At 38.3% G+C, this 12320-nt stretch overlaps 1 protein-coding gene across 1 annotated transcript; it reads left to right on the top strand.

Annotated features, from left to right (window-relative positions):
• Positions 1–1932: 1932 nt before the first annotated feature.
• On the top strand, positions 1933–11776 carry LOC104492330 (tensin-3-like; the record flags this gene model as incomplete). Its single annotated transcript, XM_010134876.1, has 6 exons — positions 1933–2028; positions 3036–3113; positions 4791–4868; positions 9291–9459; positions 10440–10508; positions 11632–11776. Coding segments are annotated over 6 exons (635 nt in total), but the record flags the coding sequence as incomplete, so codon positions are not given.
• Positions 11777–12320: the final 544 nt, after the last annotated feature.

Here is a 12320-nt window from a genome sequence, read left to right as displayed (position 1 = left end):
TTCCTCCATGTTGAACCCAGGACAGATACAATCTATGCTCCCAACTCTAGAGCTTCCATGTGTAATTTGTACCTAGTAGTTGTGAAGAACATGCAGAAAACATTAATCAGTGTATAGAAACTCAGCAGACATTATCTGTAGCATTCTAGACTCCATTTGTGCTACGCAAGGGTGGTGGTTTTAAGGTTTTTGTTGCTGCTGTTTTCCTTTTACAATGCTTATTATGTTTCATTAGTACATGCTGCCTGGTGAGGTAAGCAACTGAGATCACAGGAAAGCAGCATTTCTTAGTGTCATGGTTATGGAAGTGTGGTTTTGTCTGGTTTTGGTTGGTCAGCTCTTGGTTTTATGTTAAGATTTCATACATACTCTGGGTCAGGGCTAGCAGCCTACCTTTATTACAATAACTCTTTCAAATTCCTTGCACTTAAGCTGGTATCTTGGCATATCTGGTATCTTTTTCTAATAAAGCTTTGCTGTTGAATCCTTCTTTTTATTGCAAAGAAACATCAGCAGATGTCTTATTTAATGAAAACAACAAGGTGGTGATAGCAACAACAAGGAGGCAAGGGGAGAGTGGCTGTAGGTGGTTTTAGTAGTCTTTATATCATCAGACCCATGGAGTCCAGGAATATACGAAAGTTCAAACTCTACCAGCCTTTAAGAGCTGGTTTATGTTAGTTGTACCACAGGCAGATAGTGATAAGAGAAAATTTTAGCTGAGAATGTAGCATTCTTCCATTTTCGCAATGATATTTAGCTTTTTTGGTTCCTACTGTTTCATCCCAGGAGGCACAAATTTGGTCAGTCTCCTGCAGAGTTTGTCATTCCAGGCTTCCCCTTCTCACATACCGCTGCAGTAATTTATTTTTAATATTGTGAGACCATACCAGCAAAGAGTAATCTGTTCAAAAAAGCGATTCTTGCAGTATTTGCTTGCATAGAAGTTTTTGTTGTCCAGATTCATGTGTTCATCAGTATTAGCTTGAAAGTCAGCCCTCAATGTCATGTGTTTCCTGAACTGTGGCTTGTAGATCAAAGGGAGCATTTGTGTCTGTGGCTCTTTTGTTAAGGTTTGAATGGGTGGGTACCTTTGTCCTGTTGCTATGAAATAACACTTGAATTACTTGGAGAGAGATTCAAGTTGTAGTAGGTATAAAATACTGTGAACCAGTCTTTCTCAAGAAATAACGAAGTTGTCTTAGTTATATGTGTGCATATGTATGTATACATTTAAAAGAATGCTAAATCTCAAGGGAATTTTTATACGCCTGTTGGACTTTGAACCTCCTTGTTACATTCAGCTTAACATTTTTGATTTGTCCTAGATTCCTGAGAGAGAAAAACTGTCTTTAAAAATCTAGTGGAACATGAGTGTTTCATCTAATTGTTTGTTTTCAGAAGGAAAGAACTAGCAAAGTAAAACTGCAAACATTGTAAAACTTCAAAAGGCACTGAGAGTTATCATCATTACCTTTGGGTGGCTAAATCTTACATTGTTTTAATCCAGAAAAACTCTGTTAGCAGGACTGTCACTATCAGACTGTTACTCCCTTATCACATTGGAAGTTCTTCTAATGGGCAAGTGCATCCAAATTTTTAAACATTTGTTTTCCAAATTTCTGTTCCTGTCTGCAGTTGGGACCTTGCTCGACATTTTGGACACCTGTGTATATTTGGATGTCAGTCACGATTATAAAATCTTTTCCTCTGTCTAAAGTGAGATGTTTGCTTGTTTGTTTTTTGCAAAACAGCCATTTTACTACAGCTTGTAACCTTGCAGCTCGGCAGATCTAATGTATTCTTTGCATGCTGTATATAAAACACTTGTTGGTACTGTGGAAAACTGCTTCATGAAGACCTGATAATTTGTGAGACTGTTGTCTGATCACTGCTTCTCTTCATGAGCTCTGTTGTTCTTTTTCAACACAGTTGGAGATCTATCAAATGAACTTGTAAGGCATTTTCTGGTTGAATGCACTCAGAAGGGGGTGCGCTTGAAGGGATGCCCAAATGAACCATACTTTGGTAAGTACTGTGCATCACAAGGACACAGAAAATGGAAACAGTTTGCATTTGCCAGAGCTGTTTTATAGACTTGGATGAAGCACAAGTGAGAGAATACTTTGCTTCAAGGCCTGATGATTTCTGTATGAAACCATACTAAGGTTATAGAAACCTTGTACATGTTTACTTTAAGTGTATGTGCAGAGTGCTCTAGCACAGATGCACATGACCAAGCTTCAGTCAGTCAAGCTTGTCTACTTGTCATCTTTCCATTTCAAAGAAATTTTTGATGGGCTGTAAAAATGAGGTTGTGTTTGAGTTGATCTCATGATTATAATGTTCGAAGTTTGTTAGTAAATGGGATCGAAGGATGTCTTTTTTTTTTCCAGACTGTCCTCTCAATCATTATGTAAAGGATGACTAATGATTAATTATTTTAATTAAGCCAAGTCCAAATGACAGAATTGACTTTGAATAGAAAAGAAGAAAAATAACACATTCATCACTGCCACATTGAATGGAGGAAGTTTTAGCTAGATCATCTTTTATACTTTCATAAGCACAAAATAAAGGTTCATATAGACAAAGCACTAGACACTGGAGACCAGGTGGCTTGGAGGCAGAACTCCTCGCTCTTTCTCTGCCTCATCACGTAGCATTGACTCCTTGTGCTCTCACCATCCTCATAAGATTTTACTACATTTAATGTAGCAGAAGTTAAGAGTATTGAAAGGAATTTACTGACTTCCATTACTATTTTTGTAATTTTTATGCTTTCTCCATTTAAAGCAATTTAGGTTAGCATTTAAGCAGTGTGTTTAAGCATGATTATGATTAATGTGTTCAAGTGCATCCAACTGGGACAGGGCTGGGAAATATGAATGCACTGAAGTTGATCGAAGGAGATCTTGGCTTAGGATTTTTTTAAAGCGTGGGGGCAAGGCTTCTTGGTTTGTAAACGTAACTGTTAGGCATTCTTGTTGTCCACCAAGTTAACTGTGCATGTCTTGTTACTATTCTGACCACAGGGAGTTTGACAGCTCTGGTTTATCAGCATTCCATCACTCCACTGGCACTGCCGTGCAAGCTTCTCATCCCAGACAGAGGTATGCTTGTTATACTGCAATAGAGATATGCCCAGCCAAGCTGTGCTTCAAAGTGCCAGTATCTGAAGGAAAGTGAACATGTCATAGGTCTAGACCTAAGCAAAAATGCACAGGGAAGGGATCTGTGTTTTAAAAGGTTTTTCAGTACTGCTCACAGCTGTTATCCAAGCTGTGGTTGTGAGCAGACTAGTACTGTGATACTCCAGTCATAAACATATATATGTCATGGAAATCTGCATAGCAATCTAGCCTGTAGGAGGACAGATGTACTTCTTGGACATGAATTTATGCCCATGTATGGTTAAATGTAACCACTTGTTCAGGTCTGGGTGGCAAAATGGCTTTAGGGAGGGTAAATCAGTAAAGAACAGAAGTTGCCCTGAGTGTGACGCTGGCAGGAAGGAAATAGCAACTTACATAGGTCCAGATATTAAGTAAATGGTCAAGAAGACTTTGTTGCACTCTGGGACTGAATTCTAATTTTGGTTGTGGTAATTTCATAATCCTCACTTAAGATAACAGCAAAACTTTGTGCTTGACCCGTAATTCATCTGTGGCTCTCCCACATGAACTTAACATCAGATATATTGTTGAAATGTTAAACATTCTTGTGGTTTTCTACTGAACTCTAAACTTTTATTAAAGGCCATACATCAGTATTTAAACATATAATTTGAGTTATGCAAATGCATTAATAAAACCATTTTAGCACAAAAACATGCTGTGGTAGGTGTGACCAGAGATCTCTTCATATGGCAAAGCAGTGTGGTGGGTGGACTTGTTCTCCTTATCCTCCTCACCTAAAATGGAAAGCTCCTTCTGTTCTGGGAGAGGTGCAGGACTGAAACATTTGCTTTGTCACGAATAAACATACCACAGTGAATTTTTATTTTAGATTTATTTTGTAATCCAATATGATCACACATTTTAAGATGATACTCTGCAGTTAATTATTCTGGACACAGCGCATGGAGTATTTAAAGAATTTGAATAACTCTAAACATCTGAATAGTGTCACACACTGTACTACTGCTCTTTTCCTTATTCAAATGTATTCAAAGACAGCAAGAATCATGTTAAATACAGCAGGAAGTGAGATCTTTTTACATGCATTCATATAAATGAAATAACATACTGGTGGACAGTTTTCTCACTAATTTTAACAGAATATTGGGAGGCTGGCTACTCTTTTATTGCACTGCTGTCTTAATTAAGATGTTTGTTTTCTACTTAAGTATGAAGAAAGATGGATTATGTTGTAATTTTCTGAATCAAAATACAATAAATTGATTTCATTGAAGAAACAAATGTTTTATGCCTAAATTAGTCTAAAATTAAATGAGATAATTAAATTGCACTATTTAAAATGAGGGAATATAGCTATTAGTATTGTTTTAATGTGACATGTGTGTCCCTGCAGCCTGTGCTATGTATTTTTTTTATGCTATGTCTTTTACTGTCAGAAAATAAAGGTTGAGCATCCCTACGGCAGTACCGGAGACAAAAAAACAAATGCAGCACAAAACCAACATGAGTTACTATAGTTGCAAGTACAAGTGTGTTTCATGTTTCTGGCCAAGACTTGTCCAGCACAAGAGCTAAACTCATACTTGACCACGTGCATTGATTTGTCAGTTCAAGTTCAAACAAGACATGGACAGTGTTTTCTGTTTGCAGATCCCTTGGAAGAGGTAGCAGAAACTTCTCCACAAACTGCTGCAAACTCAGCAGCGGAGCTTCTCAAACAGGGTGCAGGTCTGTTAAACTTTTTCCTTGCATTTGACTGTCACCAGATTTTGTATCTTACAGGCTGGGAGAAGATGAAGCTTAGACTGGACTGAAGGATATTTAAAGGGAAGAGTTAAGTTTAGAGTGCTGTCTAGAAGTTAAAGGGCACTGTGAGGATATGCACCAAGTTCTTTCTGTTTTCTGCAACCAGCTCCTAAGTTCTACAATCCAGTCGTGTCTCCCATGAGAGTATGAGGTACACATAGGTTGATTGAAACACAGCAATTTTTAAGCGGTGATATTGCCTTCATAACTGATGAACTTCGAGAAGATATTTTCAACCTTGTGTTTGCAGAGGTTCATGAACTATATCTGAGGTCTGCAAAAGGCAGCTAAGGAAAGTGTTCAGAAGGGTTACATTTGCAGCACAATGATTAATGGTGGTTAATGATACCCCTGGAAAATGTTTACTGTCCCACCATTCTGAAAAAAAATTTACTAAAAACATTGCCTGTACTAAAAACTTAATGCTACATGTTTTTAGGAAATGTCCAGTGTCTTTTCCATTGGATGCTGCTTTATGGATTCTCATGCATAATGCAGCACCCATTATGGCAAGTTAAGTTGTCTTACTGCGAGCATATTGCTGTGGCAAAAGACCCCTGACAGAATTACCTCCAAGTGAGGTAATGCTATGCATTGGTAGCATCTGTATAAGTCTCAAATAGAGGTGTTTGCAGCACCTGTGGTAGCTACGTGCTCTACATCTCATCTGCTTTGATTGTGTGCAGGTGACCCATGAGAGCTAGTGAAATAGCCTTTCTGAAAAAGTGTGGTGGCATCCTATCCCACTACTACTGGACGAGGTGCTCCAGGTACCCCTTCCAACTAGTCTTAGGGCTGTCCTTAGTAGAAATGCAGCCACTGTGTTATTCCCCTTTACAGTGGGTGTGCGCAGGGGATTCTGTCCACACCATTCCATGGTCTCTGGTTTTCAGGCTGCTGTGAATTCTCCCCATGAGCTATTTGTCCACCCTGTAAGTCCCACTGGAGCAGGAGAATATGCTACATCTGCCAGTCTCCTTTGAGTTTAGCCTACTGCTGGAGCCGCAAGCAAAAGTGCTGTGGCCAAACATTCCTTTATATGAATGCTGCCTCGTTGTTCTCACCCATTTTAGAGTACTTCTCAAGGGATCGGTTGCCAAGATAAGCAGCTCTGGAGAGAGGGAGAGTGTTGCTCCTTGCTTGTGCAGCAATCTGCTTTCACTGAAAAATTTAAGTACCACTTTGAGTGCCATAATCAAGCAGAAATGGGTGGCCAGGAGTGAGCACGTGTTGGCTTTCCTGTCTATCAGTGCCGGTGTGTTTGTTGTGGCCAACCAGGGAAAAAAATAAGGATAATGAATTTGTGCAGAACTTTCCCTTTTGAAAACCCAGCAAAAGGGGCGTGTCTTGTCTCTTGAGAAATGTTGGTTTCTCCTTGCTTAGGCAATGCTTTTCAAAGAAAAGGAAAATTAGGGCAGTAGTCACATAACTCCTTATGGGGGCTGTCACATCATTTGGAGAACTTAGTACATTTGGTTTTTTCCCTGTTTCATTGTTGTTACTGTATTTAAACAAGGGTTTGCAATGTAGATAAATTAGCTAGATTTTCTTAGAGGGGGGGTTGCCTTGATATATCATTTCCCACTGATTTTCCATGTTTCAGAGGTCCTGCCGGTCATAGCAACATTCAGGTTGTGGAGTTCAACACTGAAGTGCAGACTTGAAACATATGAATTGTTTCTTTTCCAACCATCTGAGCTTGTGTGAGCACCTGCAATTTAGTCAAAGCAGGTGCACTTTTTCCCTGCCCTACTTTAACCCTTCCTTCTCCTACTCCACAAGGAAAGAAATGAAGATGTATTTTCCTAGAATAATAAGTTTTTATAGCTGTCTGAAAAACCAGTTGAGCATTTCCAGTCATTATCTAAATGCAGAAGCTGACCAGAAGACCTTTGCTTCCTAGAGACTGCCAATTGAAGACTAGCAACTAAAAAGTGGCTTTTCCCTAGAACAGACCTTGCTTTATTAACCTTTCTGTTAAAAAATTTCTGCCCCGAATTAATCCCAAATTAAAGTTTTCGTATCTTTTTCCACTAACAGAGGCAAGGGACTAAGCATTCTGAACAAAGCATATGCCCAGTCTGAAAGCAGCTGGGGTTACTCGAAATGGCCGCATTGTGTAGCTGTTGGTGGTAGCACGGATGCACTACAAAACACCACCTGTGGAATACAGGAGCAGCAACACATCAGGGCAGCTGCATTGCACGAAAGACACAGATGTCGTCCTTTTGATCTAGCCTTGAATATGGTTTCTGTGGAATCACTGTCATTTGATACCCCATCAGAGCATGTATGATGTTCTTAAATGAGAAATCTTTCATCTTTTCCTCATTACCTTTCCTTTCTGTAATCTCACTTTTAAGCTGACATTTTTGCACTTTCCAATACTTTTGAAAAAGGTTCCGTTTATTTTTTTTTTTGTGCTGCAGAAGTAAAGGAATCTGCTGTATTTGGTGACTGCTTTTGAACTATCTCATGGAGGGCAGTCTAGGCAAAATGCTTGGCTGTTTCGTTTGGAAACAAAACCTAAACACAGTATGTTGATACTGATGCAATGTGTGGCAGAAGAGGAAGAGAAACCCTTCATCTGGATCTCAGAAGTGGTGAAGAGTGTGATTAAAACAAGTCGGGCTACATGTGGTGGAAAAGACTTATAGGATAGTGGAGAACTTTAGATCTGTATCAAACATACATGGTAATAACATGAAAAGAGGAGAGGTTATGGTTTGGAATGTTATTTACGGTTTTTGGACAGAAAGCTGTTCAGCGAGGAAAGCCTCATTGAACTTGCAATTCATTGTCTTAAATCCCTCTCTACATGAATTGTTTAGTAATTGATTCAAACAAAGGTTATTGAAACGATCACACTAATGCACAAATACGTTTGGGAAATTTTACACTAACAAATCAAATAAATCAAATCTCTGGATCCCTTCTTTCACTGACAGAGTCCAGAGCTTGAAATTATTGGGGTGATCATCATGCTGGAATCCAACTTACGCTTATGCAGTCTTTAACTGTATGATTGCTTTGTTGTCTTGAAAGTGCCAATGTGTATTTTATGTAGATAGTCATAGGAGAAAGCTTTAGTCAGATGACAGAGTAGCCATATGAAAAGAGACACTATTAGATTTAATTTAATCTTTTCTTTCATAATAAAGGTTGGCAACTCAAGTGGTAATTTGCATGTGTCAGCTGTCAGAGTTGTAAATTCTGTCCTGGATACCTATACAAATTTTTTTACCAAAACATGAAGTCTGTTGGTACCAGTGTTTAGCTACAGATGTGTTTAATCATTCTTGCTTGTGCTCTAGAGGTATGACTAAGAGGGCTTTTCGGTTTCAGAAATGTTCTTAATCTGCTTGTAAATTTGACTTTATATCACAAATATTTAAGTATGTGAATAATTATATTAATACTATATGATAATTAATTCTGTATAATGTTATATGGCACTGTCACCATGTACTATTGAACAGTACTATAGTACTACTATATAGTGCTATATAATATTAGTACTTCTTTTCCTAGTTTTTGCTGCAGATTTGATATGAGACCAAGTAAAAAAATTAACTGTTTGATAGCCTTAGAAACCAATGACCTTCTCTTTTATAGAGATACTTCAGAATTTATGAATATTTCTAGGAAAAGAATAGGGCTTTTAAAAATGAGTGCATACTGCGGTAAAGAGTAGACCTAAAATTAAAAAAGTCAGAAATTTTTCTCAGTGTGGAAACTCTTTTGTTTGACCTAAAATTGCTAAATATGGGAAACACTATGGAATTAATGAGAAGTGAGCTTTGGAGCAATCCTCAGTTCTTTATGGGGTGAAAACATTCTTGTCTTGCCAAACAAGCGAATGGTTTCCTATGAATATAGTTTAAATATCATTTGAAAGTGTAAAATGCATGAACATATGCTACAAAAATGTGTATTTTCTTATTGGCTGCTGTAACTGAACAGCAAAAATCCCCGCATTCTTACCATTCATGAATACTTTTGCTGTAGTAGCACCTGTGAGGGGCCTTTCTCTCTGCTGCTGTCTTGTTATTTAAATTTCAGCATCTGTGGGTCATAGATAAATACAGTCATTGGCTTAAATCTAAAGGTATTACAAACAAAGGGACAACAAAAAGGCCTATTAACTCCAAAATTATAGTCCTAAACTATGAAGCAACAGTGGGACAAAGTGAGGCACACATAGAAGGTTTGGTAGTTCACTGCCGGTCTTCCCTGTTTGTTTTACAAAGGTTGAGAATTTGTATTTTGTTTGGTTTTGTTGTGAAGATACCTGTTTGCTGTTAGGTAATGACCTCTCAAAGTCTTTCACTTCTTTCATTACAGCGTGTAATGTTTGGTACCTGAATTCAGTGGAGATGGAGTCCCTCACAGGCTACCAGGCAGTACAGAAAGCCTTGAGCCTGACACTGATGCAAGATCCTTCTCCCATCTCAACCATTGTTCATTTCAAGGTGTCTGCACAGGGAATCACATTGACAGATAATCAAAGAAAGTAAGCAAAAGAGGGATGGGAAGAAAATATCCAGCCTTGTCCCTAAACAATTGTTGGCTGCTGTTGTTTTGATTTGCCCAGTTATGTTCTGCACTCTCTATCTCAGAGGATAATAGGATTGTCTAAAGAATGATGGTGACAGCATCAGCTGTCTGCAGTAGCGCAGAGTGAATGTTTTAAGCTGTGGGCATTACTTCGTTGTGATAGCTTTTACCTCTAGAGGTCACTTTGCCATGGCATTTTTTAAATTGTTGTTTCTTATAAAAGGGGCAAGTAATGTTTTTGCCAGCATTTTATAGTCAAACTATTCAGTGAAATAATGTATCTTCATGGTCTGTTTCCCCAGTATCACTAAACTGAGTTGGCCTAAGCAGACACTGAATCTCCAGTATTTGAAAGAGTGCCTTGGAGAGCCTGTAAAATGCTACAATAAAAAGTTAATTTATATTTGCTCTGTAATGAATGCTACTACAAAGTCTTTAGATTTGAAAACTGACAATAGCAAAGGAGGGACAAGAGGAATTCATTATTGGTAAAAAAAAAAAGTGCCAAATTTCTGAATTCCATGGGATTTGCAAGCATTTATAGCAGATCAAGGACAAAACTTTAAATTGTAATCGTCAGGAGTGCTTATATTTTGAAACTTAATATAATCAAATTATTCGCAAGTTCCTAGAAGTTTTATTTCCCACTGACATAATATCTAAATGGCCAGTTTTTAGAAAAAGTATATTTCATAATTCCTGTTCTTTTTCTTTGCTTGAGGGTCAACTTTCTTTTGATTCAGAAACTTGACATTACTGTTCTAGATAAGGATTTATTTGGTTGGAGCAGTTCAGAGTCACTCAGAGATAACAAGAAGAATATATCGTCATTATTAAATTCACATTAAATATAGTTTATTTTTCAGACCTGTTTGTTGTTTTAAATTTTAAGCATCTTAACTCTTTCTAAAACTTGTTTTATTCCTTCCTATCCAGACTCTTTTTTCGGCGACATTATCCAGTCAGCACTGTTATTTTCTGTGCTTTGGATCCACAGGACAGAAAGTAAGGAAGACAAGTGATATTTCTAGTATTTCTGATATGTTGTTTCTGTTGTCGATCTAAAAAAGAAAACCCAAAAACTTAACATAGGTTTCATTTTTATTTCTCCATTCCTTTTTTTTGTTTTGTTTTCTTCTTTCTTAATGGACAAGATGGATGAAAGATGACCTTTCTGCAAAGTAAGTGGACACCTGTCTCAGTCTTTTTTATCTGACTGTTTTAGGAATCAGTTAGTGATCAGTTTTGTAGTATTCTAAATTGTCTTCATCAGAGATGTAGAACGGAAAGCAGCTGTTACGAGAAAAAAGTCTTTCTGTCCACTGTAATTAGACTTTAGTTACTTCATCTGCATCTCTGCAAGTTAGGACCTAATTACGTGATGGTGGGATGTCTGAAGCCAGAGCTAGCCTGGTTTATTTGGGTTGCAGGTTTGTGAATTGACTGAAGTTTCAGAAATTAAAACAGACCCATTTGCTACTCTGTTTTGTCTTCCACTTGCCCAGTGACACTAAAACATCCTTACTTGTCTCACTTCCAGCACATGAATGAAAACACACCTAGTAATGTTACTGAGTGGCATGAATATGTAATTACCAGTAGATTGCAGAGTGTTTTTTGTTGACGCAAGTGTCATTGTCCTCCTTTTACGAAAAGAAAAAAACCTAAACAGAGAGAGCTCAGGCACTGGTTTCTGGAAAGGAACAGGAATAGACGGCTTAAGTACTTTTTCCAGTTCTCCGTCCACTAAGATGTGCAGCCCCTTAAACCTCTCTTTAGGCAATTCCTGACACACCATACGAGACACCCCCAAAGGCAGGTAAGAGAACAGTGGGATTGAATCAGATTAAATATATCCCCAGCAGCATCTCTCCGACAGCAAACAGTACAACATGCAGTATAGACACAAGGAAGGGGACAGTCTGCTTCCCTGATTCTGTCCATCCTAAGTTGGCTAGTGCAGCTGTGGTTAGCTAAACTGAGTTTAACAGTCACACAGGACCTTGTCCATCATAATGGATGAAGTCTGATTTGTGCTTTTGGCTTCTGCAGTGTCTTTTTTGCTTTATGAAATAAGGCCATGCCTGTTTGTCTGTTCTCTGATATACTGTGATTGTTGCCCTTGCAGAGTATTTGGGTTCGTTGCCAGGAAGCAAGGCAGTGCCACAGACAATGTATGCCACCTATTTGCAGAACATGATCCAGAGCAACCTGCCAGCGCCATTGTGAACTTTGTATCAAAGGTCATGATCGGATCCCAGAAGAAGATCTGATGCTTTTCCATCCTTGACTCAGAGCTCTTCTCTAATTTCATTGAAAAAAAAGTACTGTGAAAGAGAGAAAGCCCATTCAGCAGCAACGTCTGAACCTTGTCATCCCCAGGAAAGAAAGTACAGGACAGTCCTCTGCATTGTGTTTGCAAGAGTTCAGCCTCTTTGAAGATGCCTCTGACTTAACAAAGCATTATTTCTTTGTTTTTATATCAAAGGACAAAACAAAAGAAGCTGGATGCCACAGAAATCCATGTAGCCCACACCTGAATGAAGTGTAAATGAAAAGCTTTTCTCCTGAAGGGTTTTTAATGTGTTTTCACATGCTTTTTCTCATCATTTATTGGAGCAGAACTACTCACTAGCTGTGCTACTTTTTTTGTGCAAAAAATGTTTTCTATAACCTCCACAAAGACACTTGCCATAATTGCATCAATGGTAGCTATAGGCTGTGCAAATATGCTCGTAGGAGAGTGATGGTCTGAGGAAGACTATGTGCTCTTCCCTCCTTTATGTGATCAGTGGTAGGAACTGAATGGAGAAAGGG

This window comes from Buceros rhinoceros, unplaced genomic scaffold (genome assembly GCF_000710305.1).
Source record: "Buceros rhinoceros silvestris isolate BGI_N320 unplaced genomic scaffold, ASM71030v1 scaffold48244, whole genome shotgun sequence".
Lineage (NCBI taxonomy): Eukaryota > Metazoa > Chordata > Aves > Bucerotiformes > Bucerotidae > Buceros > Buceros rhinoceros.
Note: the sequence above shows the minus strand (reverse complement) of the source record. Positions and strands in the feature narration are given on the sequence as shown.